The sequence below is a fragment of the Pristiophorus japonicus genome, chromosome 10, assembly GCF_044704955.1.
Source record: "Pristiophorus japonicus isolate sPriJap1 chromosome 10, sPriJap1.hap1, whole genome shotgun sequence".
In the NCBI taxonomy this organism is placed as follows: domain Eukaryota; kingdom Metazoa; phylum Chordata; class Chondrichthyes; family Pristiophoridae; genus Pristiophorus; species Pristiophorus japonicus.
The window spans coordinates 174,137,719-174,163,052 of record NC_091986.1 but is presented as its reverse complement, the minus strand read 5'-3'; the positions used below and the strand labels follow the sequence as shown (position 1 = coordinate 174,163,052).

Here is a 25,334-nt window from a genome sequence, read left to right as displayed (position 1 = left end):
TCCTTAACACATCCATTTAAAATTCCTCTCTCTGCTATTTTACTTACTCATGCCACCTCTGACAAAATCAGTAGGCACATGTACACAAGTATCAAACAGCATCATTTCAGGGTCATAGTTTAATAATCTGCTGTGGTCCCAAAAAGGACAAGAAAAAAAGTCAAAATAGAAGGAATAATATAGAGGACAGAAGATTTCAATTAGAAAGCAAACTCATAATCAGGACAAATGTTAGCACAAATATTAACAAATATTAATGGCCAAAAGTAACAGTTATATTCTTGTAGTTGCTCAGAGTTAAGATTAGGATGCACAGTACTGTTGCGGATCACAGCAATCCTACTTTCCAAGTTGCACTCCTGTTTTTGTCAGTAATAGATACTCCTTTTTCTATTTTTTTGTGGAAGGATGATAGTGAATTAATAACTCTGAGACTCAATATTGTGAGACACGAGAGTGAAAAATAAATTTTAAGATACACATGCTGGTGGGAAGATGAATGAGACAGTCAGAGGACAGATGAGCGACACATAATCTGAGTGTGTTTATTTGTTTTGGAGAGCAGTTCAGCTGAAAGTTATGAAAACTGTCTACTATCTGATTTAAAATAAAACCTTGAACATACTGACTGTTTCACATCTGGTTGTATGTATTTTTCTACAGGTTCAGGATGTGTTACAAGCTAAGTTTATGGCCCCGTGAACAAAGATGATGCATTTTTGATGCTGATCAAAATTTAAATGAATGTGCTTGGAGCTGTTTTCCTTCCTCCATTTTTCTTCGCTTCTTTCAGAGAGAAGTGAACAGCCTGTCCTTCCACTCAGCATCTTCCCAAGCAGCACATGAGCACTAGGAGCAGGAGTAGGCCATGAGTCTGCTGAGAACTGGCACTCCATTACATATGATGGTGGCAATGATATTTTTGAGGAGCTTAGAGAAGAAGGGCAGTTAAAGTTAGAGCAGTGGTTAGAGAGACTGGAAAGGTCGAGAATGAGCATTTTGCAGAAGGGAGTGATGATGGCTATCTTAAAGAGTAGGCAGCCGGAGCTTGAGCAAAGAGAGCCATCGACAATGTCAAAAAGCATTGGGTTGAGGAGAAGTAGTTTATGTGGTCAAGAATGGCTTTCATCAGGCATTCAAGCAGATATCAGTCTTCAAAATAAATAAATCCATGAGATCTTTATGATTGACGTTAGAAGTAATGCTGGAGTGGCAGCAAAGGGAGAGAGTTGCTATAACATCATTTAAAAAGGAAATAGATGAGTATTTGAAGAGGGAGAATATGATATTGGGGACATTCTTTACCATCCAGGATAATCCCAAAGTAGCAGAATGCTTTGACCATTAAGAGGGATGTGCGGTATTGCTTGAGGTGATCCAGCTAGCTCTTGCAGTGAATGATCAAGCCAGTTGTGCGCCAGGTGTGCTCCAGCTGATGGCCCTTTAATTTTAAGAGTGAAAAATAGGAATACTACTGGGAGAACAATGGGGTTCAGAAACAGTGAGGAACTTGGAGGGGACAAAGGTATTACAGGCAGAGGCAAGGGAGCTGTTAAGCAAATCAACAACAGTAACAGTGTCATTATGGATGGAATGACAGAGGAAAGGAAGTTAGGGGTTTGAAAGGTTACAGGAGGGTATGTTTTTCCAGGTGTGGAGCATGATTATGGAGGAATCATAGAAACATAGAATCATACAGCACAGAAGGAGCCCATCATGCCTGTGCCAGCTCTTGAAAATTAGTCCCACTCCCTTGCTCTTTCCCTGTAGCCCTGCTAATTTTTCTTTTTAAGTAGAGATCCATTTCCGTTTTTAAAGTTACTATTGAATCTGTTTCCACCACCCTTTCAGGCAATGCATTCCAGATCATAACAGCTCACTGCGTAAAAATATTGGGGGGAAAATTGGGGTCGTTTTTGCCCTGGCATGGCGTGAACAGCGCCTCCCATGTAGCACCCAGATGATGATGTCATCACCGCGCACAGCGCCTCGTTACCGCCCCGGGAGCTAAATTTGCTCTCGGCCCGTGTTGCCGCCTGGCGCTGACAATGACAGCTTCAGTTGTCTTATTTCAGTCGGGAGTTGGCTGGAGGAGCACTATTTAAAGGCGCCATCTTCGGGAAAAATTTTAGTCAGCCAATAATGGTTGGTGCTTACTTTCACATAGGCAGACAGGCATTTTGATAGATTTCACCGATTTTCAGTTGAGGGAGTGTTCTAGCTGTTAAACATTTGTGACTTTCATTGAAGGCAGATTTGAAAGTCCAACATTTATATCATTTCATGGGGGCTGTGTTGGCATCGACCTCCTGCTCCGATGCCACCGTTGAAAGCAACTTAGGCAGAGAGAAAGACAGCAAAATGTGACCAGAGAGAGGAGGGCCAACAGGGCTCTCAACAGGAGATCTTACTCTCCCAGGGTATTCCAGCAGAAGTTCCCCTACATCAATTTCACTGAGGAAAAGTGTGTTCGAAGACTGAGCTTCAGCAAAGATGTGGTCACTGAGCTCTGCCGCCTCCTACAACCAGACCTCAAGCCTCAGACCAGGATGATGACGGTTCTCTCAGTGGCAGTCAATGTCACCACTGCGCTCAATTTCTATGCTTGCGGATCCTTCCAGGGTGCAACAGGAGATATCTCTAACATCTCCCAGTTTGCCGTCCATTGCTGCATCCACGAGGTCACAGATGCTTTGTACAGAAGGAGAAGGGAATACCAGAGAGAAGCAGCTGGAGCATGCATGTGGCTTTGCCAGGATAGCGGGCTTCCCCATGGTACAGAGTGCCATTGACTGCACCTACATCACTTTGCGGGCACCGCATCATAATCCTGAGGTATTCCGTTAACGCACAGGCTATCACTCACTGAATGTACGGTTGATGTGAGACCACACATGACGAATCCTCACCATCAGTGCTCGCTATCCTGGCAGCAGCCATGATGCATTCATCCTGCGCCAGACTGGTGTGTCAGCTCTCTTCCAGCCACTACATCAAGCTCGCAGCTGGCTGGTCGTCGACAAGGGCTATCCACTCCCCAACTGGCTCATGACTCCCCTCCGCAACATCAACACCTGCCCAGCACTCATATAATGGGAGCCATGCTGCCACCAGGAACATCATTGAGCAGATCATCGGAATGCTCAAGCAATGGGTCTGCTGCCTTGACCGCTTGGGAGGAATTCTCCAGTACTCGGCTGAGCAGGTGTCTCTTTTCGTCGTCGTTTGCTGCATGCTGCACAACTTGGCCATCATGAGGACACAGTCATTGCCACCAGGCAAAGCTCCATCACCTCAGGTGAAGGAAAAGAATGAGGAGGAGCAGGAGGGTGATGAGGAGGAGGAAGACAAGGAGGAGCAGGAGCAGCGACAGCAGCGATGGATGAGGCAGCCACTCAATCACCAGTCTGCAACCGCCTCATCAGACTTCGGATTCAAAGAATTCCAGCCCACATCCCTGTTGCTTAAAGAAAGGTAACTTCAGCGGTCTGAAACATGAATTGGCTAAGATAGACTGGCGAATGATACTTAAAGGATTGACGGTGGATAGGCAATAGCTTACTCTAAAGATCACATGGGTGAACTTCAACAATTGTACATTCCTGTCTGGCATAAAAATAAAACGGGGAAGGTGGCTCAACCGTGGCTTACAAGGGAAATTAGGGATAGTGTTAAATCCAAGAAAGAGGCATATAAATTGGCCAGAAAAGCAGCACTCCTGATGACTGGGAGAAATTTAGAATTCAGCAGAGGAGGACAAAGGGTTTAATTAGGAGGGGGAAAATAGAATATGAGAGTAAGCTTGCAGGGAGCATAAAAACTAACTGCAAAAGCTCTACAGATACGTGAAGAGAAAAAGATTAGTGAAGACAAATGTAGGTCCCTTACAGTCAGAATCAGGTGAATTTATAATGGGGACCAAAGAAATGGCAGACCAATTGACTTTGGTGGTTCTGTCTTCACGAAGGAAGCCACAAATAACCTTCCAGAAATACTAGGGGACCGAGGATCTTGCGAGAAGGAGGAACTAAAGGAAATCCTTATTAGTCAGCAAATTGTGTTAGGGAAATTGATGGGATGGAAGGCCAATAAATCCCCAGGGCCTGATAGTCTGCATCCCAGAGTACTTAAGGAAGTGGCCCTAGAAATAGTGGATGCATTGTTGGTCATTTTACAACATTCTATAGACTCTGGATCAGTTCCTTTGGACTGGAGGGTAGCTAATGTAATCCCATTTTTTAAAAAAGAAGGGAGAGAGAAAACAAGGAAATATAGAACGGTCTGCCTGACATCGGTGGTGGGGAAAATGTTGGAATCAATTACTAAAGATGTAATAGCAGCGTATCTGGAAAGCAGTGACAGGATCGGTCCAAGTCAGCATGGATTTATGAAAGGAGAATCATGCTTGACAAATCTTCTAGAATTTTTTGAGGATGTAACTAGTAGAATAGACAAGGGGGGGCCAGTGGATTGGTGTATTTAGACTTTCAAAAGGCTTTTGACAAGGTCCCACACAAGAGATTAGTGTGCAAAATTAAAGCACATGGTATTGGGGGTAATATATTGGTGTGGATAGAGAACTGGTTGGCAGACAGGAAGCAAAGAGTAGGAATAAACGGGTCCTTTTCAGAATGGTGGGCAGTGACTAGTGGGTTACCGCAAGGTTCAGTGCTGGGACCCCAGCTATTGACAATATACATTAATGATTTAGACGAAGGAATTGAATGTAATATCTCCAAGTTTGCAGATGACATTAAGCTGGGAGGCAGTGTGAACTGGGAGGAGGATGCTAAGAGGCTGCAGCGTGACTTGGACAGGTTAGGTGAGTGGGCAAATGCATGGCAGATGCAGTATACTGTAGATAAATGTGAGGTTATCCATTTTGGTGGCAAAAACAGGAAGGCAGATTATTATCTGAATGGTGACAGATTAGTAAAAGAGGTGCAACGAGACCTGGGTGTCATGGTACATCAGTCATTGAAAGTTGGCATGTAGGTATAGCAGGCGGTGAAGAAGGCAAATAGCATGTTGGCCTTCATAGCGAGAGGATTTGAGTACAGGAGCAGGGAGGTCTTACTACAGCTGTACAGGGCCTTGGTGAGGCCTCATCTGGAATATTGTGTTCAGTTTTGGTCTCCTAATCTGAGGAAAGACATTCTTGCTATTGATGGCATGCAGCGAAGGTTCACCAGACTGATTCCCGGGATGACAGGACTGACATATGAAGAAAGTTTGGATCGACTAGGCTTATATTCACTGGAATTTAGAAGAATGAGAGGGGATCTCATAGAAACATATAAAATTCTGATGGGATTGGACAGGTTAGATGCAAGAAGAATGTTCCCCATGTTGGGAAAGTTCAGAACCAGGGGTCACAGTCTAAGGATAAGGGGTAAATCATTTAGGACCGAGATGAGGTGAAACTTCTTCACTCAGATTTGTAAGCATGTGGAATTCTCTACCACAGAAAGATGTTGAGGCCAGTTCATTAGATATATTCAAAAGGGAGTTAGATGTGGCCCTTATGGCTAAAGGGATCAAGGGGTATGGAGAGAAAGCAGGAATGGGATAGTGAAGTGCACGATCAGCCATGATCTTATTGAATGGCGGTGCAGGCTCGAAGGGCCGAATGGCCTACTCCTGCACCTATTTTCTATGTTGCTCTGCACGTCCCCATCAGCACGTCAATTTCTCCTTCCATACCACTGCCCCAAAACTGAAATGAGAGACAGCACTAAATATGCAAGATTCAAATAAAAATTTATCTCGTACCACTTAACACTATTATAAATAATAATTATATTTAAGAATCACCCTTGTGCAATACCTTATATCCCCTCTTAATACTCGGTTTACCTATTCTCGAGCTGCTTCGTAGTGAGTCCCCTGTGACTGCTGCAGGGCTGGTGGAAGGCTGCTGAGTGTCAGGGCCAGAGACTACAGGTGGCCTTGCAGGACGCGCTCGACCAGCTCTGGGCCTGGAAGGTCCGGCTGTCGACTGCATCACCTCAGGCTGGGCGGTGTAATGTATGCACTTGTGAGTATGCTCACAGGTTTGTAAAGCTGTAACTTGTGAGTGACTTAGCCAGTCATGTGATGTTTACAAGACTCAGTAAAACCCCAGTCAGTTGGGTGTACATCATCCATGATGAGGTATGCATTGTGAGCCTGGTGGATGCACTGGTAATGTGCAGTATGATTGTTAAACCTTTGCTAATAAACCAACTAGTTTTTAACAGCAATGTGTTGCTATGAATTCTTAAGCAAAGAACCCATGAAGCAAACACATTACAGTTGACGGCAGTCTGAGCTGGCTAGATGACGGGCAGCGACAAGTGCAATGGCGGAGTAGCTATGGTGGGCTCAGGAATGCTGTCATCCTGCTGCACTCCCCCAATATCACTCCCCAAGGCAGCACCTCAACTGGAGCACAGTTTGGTGGCCTACTGCAACACCAAGAGGTCCCTGGTCGACTGTGGTGGGCCCAGCGGCAATGGCAGCAGTCAGAGCTCGCGTGGCATCCAGTTGAGACTGCATGAGAGCAGTCTGAGATTTGATGCCGCCAACCATTGAACCCATGAGAGCACTAAGACGTAGCATGGCGTCCAGCTGAGACTGCATGCGAGCAGATTGAGCTTCCATGCCACGAACCATTGTCAGCAGAACAGCACTAAGACGTTGCGTTGCTTCCGCCTGTGCTGCAATGGAAGCTGCCACATCGCCCATGACACGCGTCGTGAGGTCTGGACCCGCACAGTCTCTCTGGGAATCCACCATCGTCTGCAGACTGGAAATGATGGGCTCCATGATGTGCGCAGAGCTCTGTGCAATGTTGGAGGTGGACTCCTCCACGGTCCTTACCATTGCCGAGAGGTTCTCGGGCACCCTTGCATTGCACCGATCATGTCGGAGTGCATGGCCATCACCCTTCTTGTGAACGCCTCCCCATCGAGGTCTTCATCTGAGTCCTGTGCAGCAGAACTCATGCACGAACTCTCCCTCTAGGGAGCTGGCTCCCGAGCTACCCTTTCCCCTTGACTTTGCTGCAGTCTGCTAGGCCCCGGTGCATCACCCAGTGCAGACACCTCTGCTTAGCTAACCTCTAAGGACCACATTGTGCCAGTCTCTGAACTCGTGCCTGCGGGTGAGAGATGCAGTGACGCAGTGCTTGGGTCCTCCTCCTCTTTTCCCTCGTCACTATCATGGGGGGGGCTCAGATACAGGATGGTCATCTGCTTGCTGATTATCTCAAAGTGAAAGGGAACACGACTCATGTTAATGTGAGGGCAGGGGGCAGGAATGGAGCAAGGAAGGCAGACAGTATCAGGAGCTGAAAAGTGATAAAGCCTTCTGGTGTGAGGGGATGTGAGATGAGAAAAGAGGGAATAAAGATACTGTTGTTGCCTCCAGCTGGGCCGACGGCCACGACACCTACCACCTGTGGGTAAATGAGCCATAGCACTCGCTCCTCCTGATCGGACAGCTCCTGCAGCTGAGATTCACACCCGCCTGTCCTGTGTTGCTCCCTCCGATTATACGCCATCTTAACCTGCAAATGAAAGGAATTTGTGTGAGTAAGACTCCAGCTATGTATGTGGGAGATATGCCTGCTGACGTTGAATAGCAGTGAATGTAGGCAAGGCGTGAGATGAGGATGTGAGTTTGAGTAGCTGCATATGTTTGGTGGGTGAGTGATGCGGGAGTGGTGGTTTGTGCCGTGTGCACAGACAGAGGTTCAGAGGTTGGGATGTAGGAGATGTGGAAGTATGTACTCACCTTGACCACCTGACTGAGGTCGTTGAACTTCTTCCAGCACTGTGTAAGTGTTCGATCCATTACAATGCTGGCAGACACCTCCTCTGCTATTTGCCTCCACATAGCCCTGAAGACCTGTGACAGTGGCTTCCTTCCAGTTGCCGAGAAGAGCGCATCCCTCCTTCTCTCCACTGTCCCCACCAATGCCTCCAACGCCTTATCATTAAAACGCTGTGCCCTCTCCCTTCCAACTGGATTTGCAGCAGCCATACCAGAAGCTTCTTCCACTTGCTCTCAGCTTTTCCTCAGATGCAGCACTGGTGAAAATGAGCTGCTGCAACTTGATATAAACTCCCCTTTAAGAGCTGGAATGAGCCAGTGTGATGGATTGAAGGATGATTTCTGAATACAAGTCACCTTAAATTGGGTAGCACTCTGCTATTAGCGCCCCTGCAAAGCACTACTGAGGTCATTAACGCCTCAGTTACCACCTCCCTTCCTGGGGTGCTAAAATCCAAGTTCGAAGAAGTTAGGATTTGTTTGCGCCTGACGCTGACTTTTCAAAAGTTTAGAAGTTCACGTCCCAAATGGGGCGCTATCAAATTTCTCCCCATCTCTCCCAGCGTTATTTCCAATTATTTTTAATCTGTGTTCCCTGGTTACCAACCACCCTGCTAGTGGAAACAGTTCCTTTCAAAACCCCTCATAATTTTGAACAGCTCTATTAAATCTCCCTTCAACCTTCACTGTTGTAAGGAGAACAATCCCAGCTTCTCTAGATTCTCCAGATAATTGAAATCTCTCATCCCTGGTATAATTCTAGTGAAACTCCTCTACACCCTCTCCAAGACTTTGACATCCTTTCAAAAGTACGGTGCCCAGTATTGGGCACAATACTCCAGCTGAGATCTAACCAGTGAGCTATAAAGGTTTAGCATAACTTACTAACTTTTGTACTCTGTGGGGGTGAAATTCGTTACCGCCACAGTAATAGCTGTGAGGCGGAATTTCCTGCACCAGGCACGGAAGTACCTCCCCAGCAGCTAAATTGGGCTTACCGCCCCCAAGAGGAAGTGGAATGCAATGTCGCATGCTTCACTTCCTCTCAGGGGCGGGACTGGGGCAGTAACACCGGGAACTTTCCAGCATGACGCAGAGAACCGTGTAGCACTGGGTCCTCCCCTTCCGTTAAAGGTCTCTGCATCGGGGAGAAGGGGCCACCACTTCACCATTGGGGAGCGGGGTGACATGGCAGCAGCCTGGCACCGAAGCAGAGTGCCAGATTGCAACATCGTGGCACGGACCCTGTGATTTCAAAAGGGAAAGGCCATTTTAAAAAATGTCAGCATCGCACCTCCCCTTTAATTTTTTGCCCTGCGAGCGAACTGATGCGAAGCTGGCACGGACATTACCCTCGGCAGCCTCACTGGGCGGGGTGCTACCGGTTAGCATCTCCGCTAACTTTCGCGGGAATCGGTAGCGGCCCCGCGCCTCGGACGGGAAGTTATTTGTGCCCAGTTAGTGCTCCCGGGAGGCACAAATGATGCAACTTTCTCCCCCATACTTCTATTTATAAAGCCAAGGATTCCATATGCTTTTTTAACAGCTTTATCAACATATCCTGCCACCTTCAATGACTCTTGTATGTGAACCTCCAGGTCTCTCTGTTACTGTACCCCCTTTAAAATATTACCATTTAATTTATATTGACTCTCGTTATTTTTCCTTCCAAAATGCATCACTCTCTGTTTAATTTCATCTGCTATGTGTCTGCCCATTTTGCCAGTCTGTCCATATCCTCCTGATGTCTGCTACTATCCTACTCATTATTTCTACATTCCCAAGCTTTATGTCATCTGCAAACTTTGAAATTATGCCCACTATACCCAAGCCCAGGTTATTTATATCAAAAAGACTAATGGTCCGAATACCATGGGAGACACCATGTATACTTCCCTCCAGTCCGAAAAACAACTGTTCACCATTACTCTCTGCTTATTGTCTTGCACCCACCTTCATATCCACACTGCCACTGCTCCTTGAGTTTCAATTTTGAAGTTGGAAGCAGGCAGGGAGATCACAGAATTTACAACTTAGGAGACTATTCAGTCCATTGTACCTGGTAGCCTTTCAACAGGAACTATCTACTCTAATCCCATTTCCCTGACCTTTTCTCATAACCTTTTATGTTCTTCTTTTCAATTCAATTCTAAATGATATTATCGTCTTTGCCTTAATAGCCACTTATGATAAAGTATTTCAGGTCCTCTATGTGAAAAGATTCCTTCTAACTTTTCTGTTCATTCTTCCAGTGATAATCTATGCCGAACTGGTGGAAAACATTTTACAATATTTATTCTCTCAAAACCTTTCAAATTTGTTTTCATGGCCAGTGGTTCCCATAACTTCCTCTGTTCCAATAATAAAAGCTGGAATTTTTGCCCTTTTTCTTGGCAGTGCAACCTCTCATTCCCGGTATAGTTCTGATGACTCTCTGCCATACCCTTTCCATTGATCTAACATCCCGAGTTGACTAGGTTCTGCTATCCAATGTCCAAACATCCTGTTGAAGACCCTAGATAATACTTTTAAAATTTGAACTGAAATAAATAATTTTGTTAATACCCTGCAGCACCCCATACAATGCTTCAGATTATATTTCCATGGTGTGGTTAATGAGAGAAGACAGGGATTAAACATCCGGAGCCCTGGACAGTATCCCAATAAATGTTGCGAACAGTAGAACCACAGATGTTGCCCTGGACTATAAGTGTGTTAAAAATTCCTGAAGGAATTTGGCTTTGCCAAATAAAACAACAGATGATTGTGATGGATATGATTATTTGAACAGAATGGCAAAAGAGTCCAAACTATTGCAACAGGGTGATAGAGTTCAGTAAGTTTCTTCAAAGGTACAGTTTCTTCATGAAAAAGAATTGGGAAATAGTTTACTTCTAAGGAGAAGAGAGCAGAGCTTGGAGAACAATATGCCTTTTTCAGCACAATTACATTAAGTCCAAATGATCCACTGATTTGTTTCGATTTCATTTACATCATTGTAACACATATTTGTAGATAACAAAAAAAATGGGCATGGCAAATACTTTTACATGAAGGTGCTGGGGTAGATCTTGACTTTATGGGATAGTGTAAAACGGGTGATTACGAGTTGGCAGCCTATTTTACATGTCTCCCAATTTTCATTTCCATTGACTTCAATGGGAACTAAAAATCAGGAGAGAGGTAAAGCAGGCTGCGTCTCGCTAGCACCCATTTCACACAATCGCAGAAAGTCAAGACCTACCCCCACTGTCCCTTTAAAACGTTATATTAATAACATTTACTTTTTAAAACCTCATTTAACTTCTATTCAAAGAAGCATATTAATATTATTTTAAATACTGTGTTGTACATTAACATACCTCATTTTCTGCTGGGTCTCCACCATTGATTTCAACATGGCTGCCAACCGTGCCAAAGCTTTGCATCCAAGCTAACATTTCATTTTGCATAATATTAACTTATTTAAAATGTCAGTCAATAATGATTAAAAACCCTATGCATTCAGTGCAGTTTACATTCAATATACATCATACCTGCCTCATGCTATATTAGTGGAGAATTACACCCTTTGGGTATTGTGGAATATTTCACATACACTCTCTATGAAAAGATTTATAATTACACATGTGACTACTTAACAAGCCTGAAAAAAGGGGAGGTACTTCCAGTGGGGGTGGATGTGCATTGGAGGGGGTAATCAGAAGACTCAGTCATCCTGATTAACTCTGCAAATCCCCTCGAGGCCCTGGCAGTAAATGATGCACACAACCTCTCAACTGGGGAATGCTGCAGGGCAGGGGAGGGGGAACTGGCCTGAAAGCAATGAAAATAATTGTGAAAAATAAAGTCCTGCAATGATATACCGACTATGATTTGGAGGGACAGAACAGCTGCATGTTACAGTCCTACAGTAAAATACATTGCTTAGCATCCGCATTGTTAAATCAGAGGTGGTAATGCGCTGGGTCTTTTTCTGAAATCACATTAATTGACAGCTGTTCATCATGAACAGCCACAGGCCGTGGCAACTGACCTGACATTTTTACTCTTACTTTGTATCTTGTTATTAATAAATTATAAAGGGGTATTGATTAGGTTTTCAGCAGTGACTTTGGTTAGAACTTGTTAATAAAGGAAATAAAAGTTGTTACCTCAATCAGGGTCATATATCCCTCTCTGAAAAAATATTGTACAGTTGTTAGCAACTCTAACTCAAGTCAGCTGTCAAGTGTTGCAACAGGGACTATTCTAATTGTCAAACAGAGTGGGTTATAGAATAAACAGACAAGGAAGATGACTTGATTTATGAAGAAATGATTTGTGAATATTTTGTGGTCACAGTGGTTATTTACTTGAAGAGAGAATGAAACATGTCTGCCTGCATTGCAGCAGTAGCTACAAAAGATCACATGAGCATCCTTTCGCTGAGGAGCATTTGGTCAGCTAAACAAAAGCAGCAGTGATTCAGCAAATTTTGGCTGATGCATAAAATATGACTAACTGTGCCCCGCACACTCTACAAGATGCTGCTTATGATCCAGATATTCTTTTCTTTAGGAAGCAGCATGTGAGATGTAGTACTCAAAAGGATCTTTATTGAAATGTATTGTTTTAAAATGTAGTTTAAAAGCTGTAGTATAAAAAAAGAAAGAACTTGGATTTATACAGCACCTTTCATGACCTCAGGATGTCCCAAAGCGCTTTACAGCCAATGAAGTACTTTTGAAGTGTAGTCACTGTTGTAATATAGGAAATGTGACAGCTAATTTGTGCACAGCAAGCTCCCACAAACAGCAATGTGATAATGGACAGAATTTGCTGAGGTAAGAGTGGATTGGAGGTATGGGGGGAGGTGAAAGTTGAAAAAATGTGAACCCCGCCCACTTTCATCTTTCACTCAGGTGGGACAGGAGGTGGGGGTCTGCAATGAGACGGCTGGGGGAGCAATGCTTGTGAGCCAGGAGGAGCAGGAGTGCTTCATCACAACCCCCCTAACATCCTCCTGGCCCTCCCCGGGGATGGGAATCTGAGCACCCCCCCCCCTCCACCCCATCAGAGATTGCCCACACCCCCCGGCCCTGGGCCTGGAACACCGCCCAGGGATCGTGATTCAGCCCCGGGGTCGGGGATCATAACTCCTCTCCCCCACCCCCATCCCGGGTCAGGGATCGAATGCCTCTGGCCCTCGAATATACCCCCTCCTTTAGGGGATTGGACCCCACTCCCTCTGGGGAATTGGACCCCCACCTCCCCCCACACGATTGGACACCCCGCCCCCTCCTCCTCCCCCCCACCAACCCGGGCCCAGCACTTACCTGGTCCTGTGGCCTCCTTGTCCGAGTTCTCCACATGAATGGAAGCCAGCCTGGCAATCAGCCTGCCGTCTGGGCAGGGAACCTGTTACCTGATGCGGGGTGGGGGGGGGGCTCAGATCCCCAACCCCGGGGAGGGCCAGGAGGATGTTGGGGGGGTTGTGACGAAGCACTCGTGCTCCTCCTGGCTCACAAGCATTGCTCCTCCAGGCTGCAGCTGTCCCATTGCAGACCCCCACCTCCTGTCCCACCTGAGTGAAAGGTGAAAGTGGGCGGGGTTCATATTTTTTCACATGTTAAAACTCCACAGCGTGCCAGGAAATACAACCTTCTGGATTATTCGTCGTCTCATGTGTCTCCTCGTACTGTCCGGGTGGGACTCGGGAAAATCCCACCCAATCTGTTTTTAGTAATGTTGGTTGAGGGTTTAAATATTGATCAGGACACTGGGGAAAATTCCTCTGCCCTTCTTCAAATATTGCTATAGGATCTTTCACGCCCACATGACAGGGGCCTCAATTTAATGTGGAACCTCCGACAGTGTACCACCCACTTGGTGTCAGCTGAGATTTTGTGCTCAAGTCTCTAGACTGCAGTGCAGAAGGCCTGAGTCTTAGTTGCAGGATCGAGTAACATTTAGACTTTACTAACTCCAATTGGTTTGCTGGACAAGCAAGAGCTGCCCCAATGGCTTAATGGATAAATACACCACAAGGTGTTCTACTGATCCATAGAGAACACTGGTAGGATGACAAAGCCTCTGTCATATTCTTGCTAGGGTAACTCATGATTACACAAAACAAGAAAATAACTTGTAGAGCAGTCTAAAAATAATATAAAATATTTGAATATTCATTGTAACATAAAATCAGCAGGCACACAATTATACAATTATTCAATCAGATCTGTACTGGAATATCTGCAAACACTGAGCTGTCTCCCTTGGCCATTGATGTCATGAACCATGATGGGACAGTAGAAGCCGATATTGGATCCACTTGTCTTTATTAGTCATAAATACTTTTGCCTGATATTTTGCTTATTACTCTCTGCCACACTAAATATTGCTGATTAATACTACAATGCTGTCCATTTGTCAAAGCTGCCCACCTATCAATCGTAACCTTTACCATTAAAACTTTAAATTGGCTCAGCCAGTGACTTCCCTACATCAGGCACTTAAGCTTTGTTTAGAAAGTGCACTTTATTTGACCTTGTATATTTCCTGGCCATACCTCTCTCAGCACTGATGTCTCATCCAATTAACTTCAAACCACTTCATCTTATTGAAGTAATTCATTTCCTTTTATTAACTCTAGATCCCTCTTGAAATGGGCCTGTATTGTCTATGAACACTGAGGTGTCACTTCGCTATCTTTCAAATGCTTTGGTAATGTGGTCCAAACGCTCATGCACCAGGAACTAGATTAACATTCCAAAAAGTTATTTCTTGCCATCAGAGTGAAGAGACTTTCATCCCACTTTTCTGGCTAGATTTAAATCTAGATCCTGGAGGTCAAAGGACAGTAGGCTTTATTTTCTGCTCCATATGACTGATCGTGCCCACATAACAGGTGATGGGACCAGGAAATCAAATGGAGCTCTGTATCACCAGATCTCTACTGTTTTCAGACAACATAGGATCTTCTGATCAGCTTAAGGTCATCTCATATATAATTTCAATTCAGTGACGCATTCAAGTGCATTAGGAAAATTCCCTGTCCATTTATGATGGTGCCACTGCTCTGTTCAGCCATCAGTAGTAACCCTTAGGGGAGTTGGGTGCGCATTTTTTCATTTTTCCAGTCATTTTTACTCCCAAATTTTGTTCTGGTTATTTTGTATATTCTTTCTGATTTAAATTTTTGAGGGTATTTATTTTAAAGATTTTTTTGTCCAGTATATAAAAAGCCAAAAATGTTCACATATTGACCAAAAAGCTGACTATAATGGTAGCATTTGCAAAACTTCAGGATAAATAGAAGTGCTGTAAAAAAAAATGGGACCTAAAGAAGGAGCTCTTACAATACAAAACTTTCACAGGAGGTCAGGGACTGCCAAGGCGTATCGTGACAAGTCAAAGTTAAATTATTGAGGAGGGTTGATTGTAAAGGATCCACATTGCTTCCCGCATATTCTGAAGTGAATTTTCCTCCAACCAACTCCATCACACCAGGCAGGAGGCGGCTGCTGTGAGCCCATTGCCTGCCAATGGAGTCGGTGTGAGGCCGGAACCATATTCATGATCGGTCCTTATTTGAATAATCTCGACGAGCTGCCAGCGTTGAGAGTTGAGAGGGGGCGTTCCCTCATGTCTGCGCCAGTTTTCAGCATTTTTCGCAGTTTGCCCCCAAATTTTCTATCCTAGGTCAGCGTATCTGGCCACTTCCGACAAACCTTCTGGTGAGTTAACAGAAAGCAGTGCATATTGAAAAATCGTCGCTGAAAGACGCCATTGTTTTTCATCGAAGTTTTTGGAGGGAGTCTCTAACACTTGAAATATCCATAATAAGGTTCAACTTTTTTTTAACCTTTCAACGGCATACATGGAAGTTTCTTGGATTTCTGCAGATTTCATTTTTCTTTCACTCACACGCCACCATCGAACGTCTTCAAGCAGGGCAGGAGGGGGGTCGTAGCATCGGCCGTCAGAATCGGCCCCGCGCCCAGGCTCGGGGCTCGGGGTTCAGCTGGAAAACAAACCCGGGGAGAGGTGGCGATCGGAAGGCTGCTGCACAAGGCACAAGACTGCAATGAGTTGTGGGGATGGGGGACAGAAGTCCATCCATCCAGACCTTGGGGAGAGAGAACAAAGAACCTGTCCTGCCTGCTGTGTTAATAATGGAACAAATATATTTTATTCAAAAGTTTAACAAACAGTTCTTTCTACTTTGCTTAACGTTAATAAAATTATTCTTGTATCAAACTTTAAAGTTTTCAGTTACGATCACTTACAAACTTTATGATCACTTACAAACTCTAAGATCACTTAAAAACCTTAAAATCACTTACTAACTCTTAAACTTGTAAATTTATATAGCTTAGAAAAATCTGTTAATTTGAGAACAATAGTTACAACAGTAACAATAATAATAACAACAACAGCGGCAGCAGCAAAGAAAGGATGCACCCATCTCTCCTCCACCTTATTCTAAGACCGCCCGCTGCGCTTGGTCTTGGTGACTCCACCACCCCTGCCCACACAGTGTTTCTGGGGTTGGTACCAAGCTTATTCTTTCTAAAATCTTGGATAGTGAGCAACTGTTGAGGTGGCAATATGGAGGGCCCAGGCAGCAATGTGCAAGGCCCGGCTTGGGGCTCTTCAGAGGCTGGTGTGGGGAATGGAGTGGAAGTGACAGTTGATTCTGTCAATGGGCTCAGGGTCTGGGCATGTTCCCTTATTGCAGCAGCTAACTCTAACATGCCGTCCCTCATGCGCCCTGACAGTGTCTCAACAACCTGCAACATTCCCTCCCTCACGTTGAGCAAAATTGTCTCAACTACCTGTGACATTCCCTCCCTCATGTTCAATGATAATGTTTGCACCATCTCTGACATTCCCTCCCTGATGTTCACTGACAGCGCATCAGTTACCTGTAACATTCCCTTTCTCATGGTCACTGACATCGTTTCAGCTGACTGACGTATTCCCTCACTCATGGTCCCGGACATCGTTCCCATTTCTCGTGAGATTGCTGTTACTTCTCCCGACAGTCCCGCTACCTCATCACCCACCCCACTGATAGTGTCCAGGAGTGATCGAGTAAGGTCAATGCTCTCCCCACTCATTGCCATCATCTGAAGCATATCTGTTCGATCCTGCACCTCAGGAGAGCGCAGTTGAGCTCTCCTTCCCCTCCTCCCCATGGATGCGGCTCGCACCCCACCACTGGGACCTGCAGCCTTGGAAGGTGAGACCCTGGGTGTTCCTCGCTGCACCCCATCACCGGGACCCGCAGCCTCGAACGTTAGGAAACCATGGAATGTCCCACCAACACTCAAACCACTAGTCACGGAAGGGGCTGGCTCCTCAATTGGCGGCACCTGCACCTCCACCAAAGTCAGTAAAACAATGGGGGGCTTCATCCATCTCCGTCCCCTCCCTCGCCTCCTCCCCCTCACCCCCATGCTCTTGGTCTGGGGGATGGGGTTGGAAGATGTTCTCCTCCTCAGGCTCATCCGCATCTGAATCTTCTTCTGCATCGTCAGGGTCGGCCTCAAGTTCTGCAAAATATAACAGAACAGACAAATGGTTAGCAGCAGAGGAGGGGGCAGGGTGGCATGAGTAGGCTCACACAGCGCAGACAGCAGGCTCATTTGAAGGACCACGATGAATGATGGCACATTGCATCAACCGAAGCGTAGCTGCCGGACACACACCCATGAACCGAAGCATGGCTAGCCCGCACAGTACTTAACATTTAGCAAAGCCAGACTGTGGAATTTGCGGGACTTACCCTCTCCCTCGAGTGCGGGCCCAGCTTGTGCAGTGGTGGTTGCTTTTCTCCATCAAAGCAGCAACTTTCTCTTCCAAAGGATGTCAGTGGGGGCAGATTTGCCGGGCCTCCTCCTGTTCGAGTTCTTTCCCTTTTATTATGTGCCACCTTCCTCTGCAAAGATGAAAATGCAACTTTTTGGAGAGGGTGTCTTTCTGCTGGGTGGGACATATACAGCTGGTCACATTTACAATTGTAATTCCATTGAATAAATGAAAATATTACTTACACTAACTACTTGACGATGGTCCTGCCGCTTCTTTTTACACTGGCCTCCTGATCTCGTGGTGGTCACCATTGTGCAGTAATCTTCTGCAACTTGGTTCCAGCATTTCTTCATTTCTTTGGGTGGAACTTTTATGTGCCCTCTGCTGGTGTTCAGCTCCTGCCATCTGGTCTCAATCATAGTAACTAGTGCCTCCACTTCATCCTGTAAGAAATTCTTGGTCCTTGCACCGCATTACATTTTGTTTTGCTGCAGATCCGATTTTTCCAATGCTCTCAGACAGCCCTCCTTCTCACACAACTGGCTCTTTAAAAATGGCCGATTGCCAACCTGGAGCTGTACTGCGCATGCGCATCCATTTAAATAATATCACAAACGTCACTTTTTTGTCACACATGCGCAGAAGGTGCGGCATTGTTTTTTCGACGCAGGCAGCAGGCTCCACCCCCCGAGGCAGCTGCATGGCGCCAAATTTGAATAATACACCGGGGAAACTTTGGCAAAATATTTCTGCTGCGTTTCTGGCCTAGAAAAATGGGCATAACTCTGGCAATATTGAGCCCAATGTGTTACCATCCCATTCCTGAAAAAGGGGATGGACATCAGCCCCTCGCTTTCCCATCTCCACATTGGTTTCACCTTTCTGTGGTTTTTCCAGCCATTTCATTTCCCTCATACTGCCTTCGGAAAGGCTGAAAAATAAATTTAAAGTTCTTACAACCTTTGAATTCGCTCAAACTGTCGTGGGCTCCACATGCAGCCACTTGCGTTAATTTGACCTTTAATTTTGGCCTGTCGCCTTTAAGTGCTGATGACACATGCGATTTTCTTTCTCTATCCATGTTGGCAAGCACCCACGGGTAGACACAATCTGAGCAAGATGCTCACCATGCATAAGTAATTAAAGCCAACCCTGGAATATCCTTCAGTACAGGAAAATATACCCCAGTGTTCCAAAGCAAGGCTAGCCCCACAAACCCCTTTTACATATTTTCACCAACGTTAAAACTATTTGCCATGTTCTATAACTATTCTCTGTTTAGAATTTTGAAAATACAAGCATGTCCACTGTAACAAAGAAGGAACCATAGGCTGCATTTTCAGCTTGGTGCCTCCTCAGTTTTTGCCCCAGAGGGGCAGCAATGGCAGCAGTAAGATCTTCTGGCCAGCTTTCAGTGACTCGTCGGGATTTTCGGGGCCGGTTTCGGCAGGTTGCAGAACATTACCGCCTGGAAGAGGCGAGCCGGTGTGCAACGCCCCTGGTTGCAACACCGGCTCGATTTTTGGCTCCCGCCCGATCCATGGTGCTCCGTAGAGCGCCCCCTGCTGGGACCGTCTGTGAAAACGGGCAGTCCGAGCTGCAGCAGCTGCAGTGAGGTAAAGTCATGTCGGTCTCGGTAAGTGTGATTGTTTTTTTTTGCAATTTATGTATGCGTGAGTTATTTATTGGAAATGTTTTTGGTGTTTTTGATTCAGGTTTTAATTTCTCCCCAGGCCTCTCTTGGAGCACTCTGAGGTCGGCTGTTTAGCTCGGAATTTTTGCAAGCTCAGCTGGCCTAGCAACCTAAGAGAGGTGTGCAACACTTCCCTTAGTGTCCGCACCACACCCCAGGGCCAGCTGCCGAATTTTGCTGACTGAGGTGCAAACTGTTTCCAGGTGCAAACTTTACTGCCCTGCCGCCATTACTGCCCGGAAATGAGCAACGCTGAAAATCCAGCCCTTTTTAATATTTCTGTCACTAATTCCTTGTAAGGTAAATCCCACGAACAAAGATATGAAATTGAAGCCTTCTGAATGCTCATTGCGAGATAGCAGTTAATAAAGTCACAAATTCTGTCTTTATTTTGCTAATATCCAACAGCTGTTTTGAACTCATATCTTAGTTTGTATCTGCACTAGGCTGACACTCCAGTGCAGTGCTGAGGGAGCGCTGCATTGTCGGAGGTGCCGTCTTTCGGATGAGACGTTAAACCGAGGCCCTGACTGCTCTCTCAGGTGGACTAAAAGATCCCATGGCACTTTTTCAAAGAAGAGCAAGGGAGCTATCCCTGATGTCCTGGCCAATATTTATAGAAACATAGAAACATAGAAAATAGGTGCAGGAGTAGGCCATTCGGTCCTTTGAGCCTGCACCGCCATTCAATAAGATCATGGCTGATCATTCACCTCAGTACCCCTTTCCTGCTTTCTCTCCATACCCCTTGATCCCTTTAGCCGTAAGGGCCATACCTAACTCCCTCTTGAATATATCTAACAAACTGGCTTCAATAACTTTCTGCGGTAGAGAATTCCACAGATTCACAATTCTCTGAGTGAAGAAATTTCTCCTCATCTTGGTCCTAAATGGCTTACCCCTTATCCTTAAACTGTGACCCCTGGTTCTGGACTTCCCCAACATCAGGAACATTCTTCTTGCCTCTAACCTGTCCAATCCTGTCAGAATTTTATATGTTTCTATGAGATCCCCTCTCATCCTTCTAAACTCCAGTGAATACAGGTCCAGTCGATCCAGTCTCTCCTCATATGTCAGTCCTGCCATCCCTCAATCAACATCACCAAAACAGATTATCTGGTCATTATCACATTGCTGTTTTTGGGAGCTTGCTGTGCGCAATCGGCTGTCATGTTTCCCACGTTACAACAGTGACCAGACTCCAAAAGTACTTAATTGGCTGTTAAATGCTTTGAGACATCCGGTGGTCGTGAAAGGCGCTATATGAATGCAAGTCTTTCTTTCTTTCTTCTTTCTATCTGTGTGTTAATTCAGCTGGTTGTTTGCAGTGGGCAAGCTGTAGGTAATTTATTCAACCTTTTCTACTGCCTTTAACAAGTCTGCTATTTCAATGTTGTAGTTTCTTAAACAAGTATTTGGCCTTTTTAAGTCCTCTACTAAGACCTATTGCGGGTAGAGACAGGGAGGAAGGATGGTTTAGTGTAAGCTAGGTAAGTGATTTGGTGAAATACGAGGCTGATGTATGGCCCTGTTCAGAATACTACTTCATTAGAGTCCAAGTAAAAAAATAAATTCTGTAAACAAATTTTATTTCAGGTTTAGTGGCAATTGACTGAAAGGAATGTGGCTTAGCCTTACCCAGTGGCTCAGCTGAATACACAGTAAGCAAACAAGGCAAAAAGGTCCCAGATTCAATCTCAAATCTATGCTGAGGCAGCTGCAGTAGGAGATATTACAATTGGCATCAGTACTAGTGTTGCCAACCCTCAGGGTTGCCCTAGAGTCGTCAGCAATTGAAGATTAATCTCCTGAACAGTTCTGTGAACAACCCAGGAGAAAAGTCAAGGGAGCGTTAAAAACATAGCGTTTTTTTCAGTTTCTTTAAACATTTTCATTAATTAGTTATAAAAATATTGGTGATGAGGAAAAGGCTGTTTTATTGGGCTGGGTGGTTGGAGGCGGGAGATCATGTGATGGAACCACCAGGAGTAGGTCCAACCAGAATTGGTAACCCTAGTCAATTCGCCAAAGGGAGGGAGAAGAACAAAGAATTGCTGGAAATGTTGTGGTGGGGGAGGATCAGACTTCTCTGTGATGCCCCAAGTAGTTAGTTACCACTCACTGTGTAGACTCACACAAGAAGAATGGACATCCAGTGGATGAGTGCGCCATCAGGGATAGTAGTCTTACCCGCACTCACTATTATCACAAGGTCAAGGCACTGGAACATTTTGCGGCCACATTTCTTCTCACTGGAAAATCCAGGCCATTTTGTCAATACCTTTGTTCTTAAACTGCAATTCCTTGGCTCAATGACAGCAATTTTAATTCCAGAGATTTTTTAAACAGCTGTGTCACATATCTGTGCTGCCTCAATGAGATCATAGTAAGATTACAATCCTAATGAGTTTATCAATTACTTAAAATTAACAGTGGCAATCCTGGCTTTGTATGTATCGGGGATTAAGACTTCCTTTTTATTGTGAGCTAATATGTGCTTCTGGTAATCCTGGTGAAGCAATGGTAAACCACACACTGCAGCGAACCTCTTATCCCGAGTGGTAACCAGTACATTCCTGACTGGCTTCCCGAGCATAGAGAAAAACATCGAGGCAGCGATCTCAACAAATAAACAGCAGTAGAATCTGTACAGACTAAACACATTACAGTCAAACCGAGCTTTTGAACTCTGAAGCTTTTGTGACTCATTTTTCCTGCGTGGGTTAGACGCGGTTGGTAACCCTACACACTGGCTGGGATCTGAGTGAATGAGTATGGTGGAGGCGGGAAGTGCTAAATTCAGCAGCTTATGTAGAGTTTAGGAAAGTAATTGGCAAAAGGAAGGTGAGATGGTGGGATAAGAGTGGAAAAATATTACAGTTTGAACTATTTCAAATCAGCTCTTTTATTTGGATGGTTTCTGTATAAATGATTAAAAATATAACATGGCGTTGTGTCGTGAGTACATTATTTCAGTTTGTTGGTTTTAGTATTTTTATTTGTGATTGCGGTGCATTGTCTCAGTATTATTTTCTATATCTTTTGCCTGTGAAATTTTATTTAGGGTAAAGTTATCCATGCTCTTGCAGTTATACTTCAGCTGATGTGCAGCACTTGTGGTGCAAGACTACCTCTTGGTCTCCCACAAATATCAAATGTTCATCTTCAACGTCATACTGCAAGCGCTCTCTTTCTGCGCATTCCTCCTGTGCAGACTAAATCAAACCAGAATAACCTGAACTCCTACTGGGTTGACATCCAGCGGGGTTACTTGTGTCCGATGGGGGCCGCTGGCCCATCGTAAGGGGTAGGTGGGGCTAGGAGAAGGTGCTCCGAATATAAGAACCGTGAGGAATCAATGGGAAACCATCAGAACTACTCTTCCCTAGTAAGCAGCTCAAGAATCTCATGTTTGAGACTTGAGATAGGACCTGCCCTGTAGCAGAACACAAGCACCAGACCCTGAACTTCACAAGTATAGCAGCTTGCTCCATCTTGGGTGGTTGCTGAATGTTCAGTATTTGCAGTCCTGATAGCAGGTGTATAGAGATCTAAGTCAGTCTGATAATCAATAAATCAGCAAAAATTTAAAAATAGGCAATAAAGAAAGCAACAGAATTAATTTAAAGAATGCAAATACCTGATAACTGCTTCTATTTCTTAACTTGCCAAATATTCTCTGTGATTGAAGTCTCCTTTCTAGCCCTGAGTTTTGCATATTTAATGAATTGAGAAAAGGACAGTTAAGATTTTACAATCCACCTCGATCAGTGTGAATTTTGTGTTGGATTTGAACTTTTATTAGCCGGATAACTGACCTCTCTTTCCAATGCCTTAGGGTTTAGTGGATCACCAGCAGTGATCAGTACCTCAAAGACTGTTACCTGGTTGTCTTCATCTGCATTAGCATTCAAGCTCATCTGGACCGTGGTCAAGTTAAATTGAAAATTATGTTTTTTCTTTTAGGCCCTGCCACTGAAGTTGAGCCAGGAGACAGCTGGTGAGTTCGACTTCTTTAGAGTCTCGCAGTCTGAGCTCATTCTCTTAGCTGCAATAATATTTAATGGGTTCTGCATGTGACAATAAAAGTGCAGCCATTTCTCTGCAGGTTTATACTGTATGGCATAGGGGGAATATGTTGTATCATTTTCCACCCAGTAGTAAATATTTCAAAAGCTGAAATTTCCTTTTTTATTGCACTATAAGTTGTAAAGTGTTTCAAGACTAGTGGGAATAAGAATGCTGCAGAATATTCTAGCATAGCGTTGTCGTTTTATGCTTTCCTGAATCTGAACAATTTACAATTTACAGCACTTTCGACCATTTCTGAGGGTAAGGTTTGTGATTAATGAGTGCACTACAACATTCATTTTTAAAACTCTTTTTAATTATAAGACTGAAAATCTCTTACTTTGAGAAGCTGATATAGATAAAATAGAGTATTATCATCGATTCCAAATCACAGACAGAATATTGCAATTACTAGAAAAATGTGTCTTTATTCTAAATGATCTCCAAATGCTTCTAAACCAAAGTCAATAGTAATTTTAAAGCTCCATAGAAATCAGGGTAGCATTTGTTACGTGTCATTTTGATTGAATTATCTTGTTAGATTTTCATTTACATACTTGTCCTGAGGCCTAAAATTATCTTGAAATACAGCCTTTGTTTTCTTGCACTCTTACAGTTAGTGCTGTTATATCCCAAAATTACATCGGCTGAACACATTTTCTTCTTATGGCGGGAAAGTGGAGTTTAGGTAGAAGATCAGCCATGATCTTGTTGAATGAAGGAACAGGCTCGAGAGGCCGAATGGCCTACTCCTGCTTCTAATTACTATGTTCTTATGTAGGAAACTATAGACCAGTTAGCCTAACATCTGTGGTTGGGAAAATGTTGGAGTCCATTATTAAAGAAGCAGTAGCAGGACATTTGGAAAAGCATAATTCAGTCAGGCAGAGTGGATTTATGAAGGGGAAGTCATGTTTGACAAATTTGCTGGAAATCTTTGAGGATGTAATGAACAGGGTGGATAGAGGGGAACCAGTGGATGTGGTGTATTTGGACTTCCAGAAGTCATTTGACAAGGTGCCACATAAAAGCTTATTGCACAAGATAAAAGTTCACGGGGTTGGGGGTAATATATTAGCATGGATAAAGGATTGGCTAACGAACAGAAAACAGAGAGTCGGAATAAATGGTTCATTCTCGGGTTGGCAATCAGTAACTAGTGGGGTGCCACAGGGATCAATGCTGGGACCCCAACTATTTACAATCTTTATTAATGACTTGGATGAAGGGACCGAGTGTATCGTAGCAAAAGATGGGAGGAAAAGCAATGTGTGAGGAGGACACAAAAAACCTGCAAAAAGACATAGACAGGCTAAATTAGTGGGCAAAAATTTGGCAGATGGAGTATAATGTTGGAAAGTGTGAGGTTATGCACTTTGGCAAAAATAATCGAAGAGCAAGTTATTATTTAAATGGAGAAAAATTGCAAAGTGTTGCAGTACAGTGGAACCTGGGGTCCTGGTGCATGAAACACAAAAGGTTAATATGCAGGGCCAGCAAGTGATCAGGAAGGCCAATGGAATTTTGACCTTTATTGCAAAGGGGATGGAGTTTAAAAGCAGGGAAGTCTTGCTACAGTTATACAGGGTATTGGTGAGGCCACACCTAGAATACTGCATGCAGTTTTGGTTCCCATATTTAAGAAAGGATATACTTGCTTTGGAGGCAGTTCAGAGAAGGTTCACTCGGTTGATTCCGGAGATGAACCTTATGAGGAAAGGTTGAGTAGGTTGGGTCTCAACTCATTGGAGTTCAGAAGAATGAGAGGTGATCTTATCGAAACGTATAAGATTATGAGGGGGCTTGACAAGGTGGATGCAGAGAAGATGTTTCCACTGATAGGGGAGACTAGAACTAGGGGGCATAACCTTAGAATAAGGGGCCGCCCATTTAAAACTGAGATGAGGTGGAATTTCTTCTCTCCGAGGGTTGTAAATCTGTGGGATTTGCTCCCTCA

At 44.5% G+C, this 25,334-nt stretch overlaps 1 protein-coding gene across 1 annotated transcript in view; it reads left to right on the top strand.

Moving 5' to 3' along the window:
- LOC139275203 (stAR-related lipid transfer protein 13-like) overlaps positions 1-25,334 on the top strand; it is a 603,587-nt gene that overhangs the window by 259,239 nt on the left and 319,014 nt on the right. Inside the window, exon 3 of the mRNA XM_070892343.1 lies at positions 23,273-23,306. Coding sequence (XP_070748444.1) covers positions 23,273-23,306 — 34 coding nt within the window. The remainder of the gene's footprint in view (positions 1-23,272; positions 23,307-25,334) is intronic.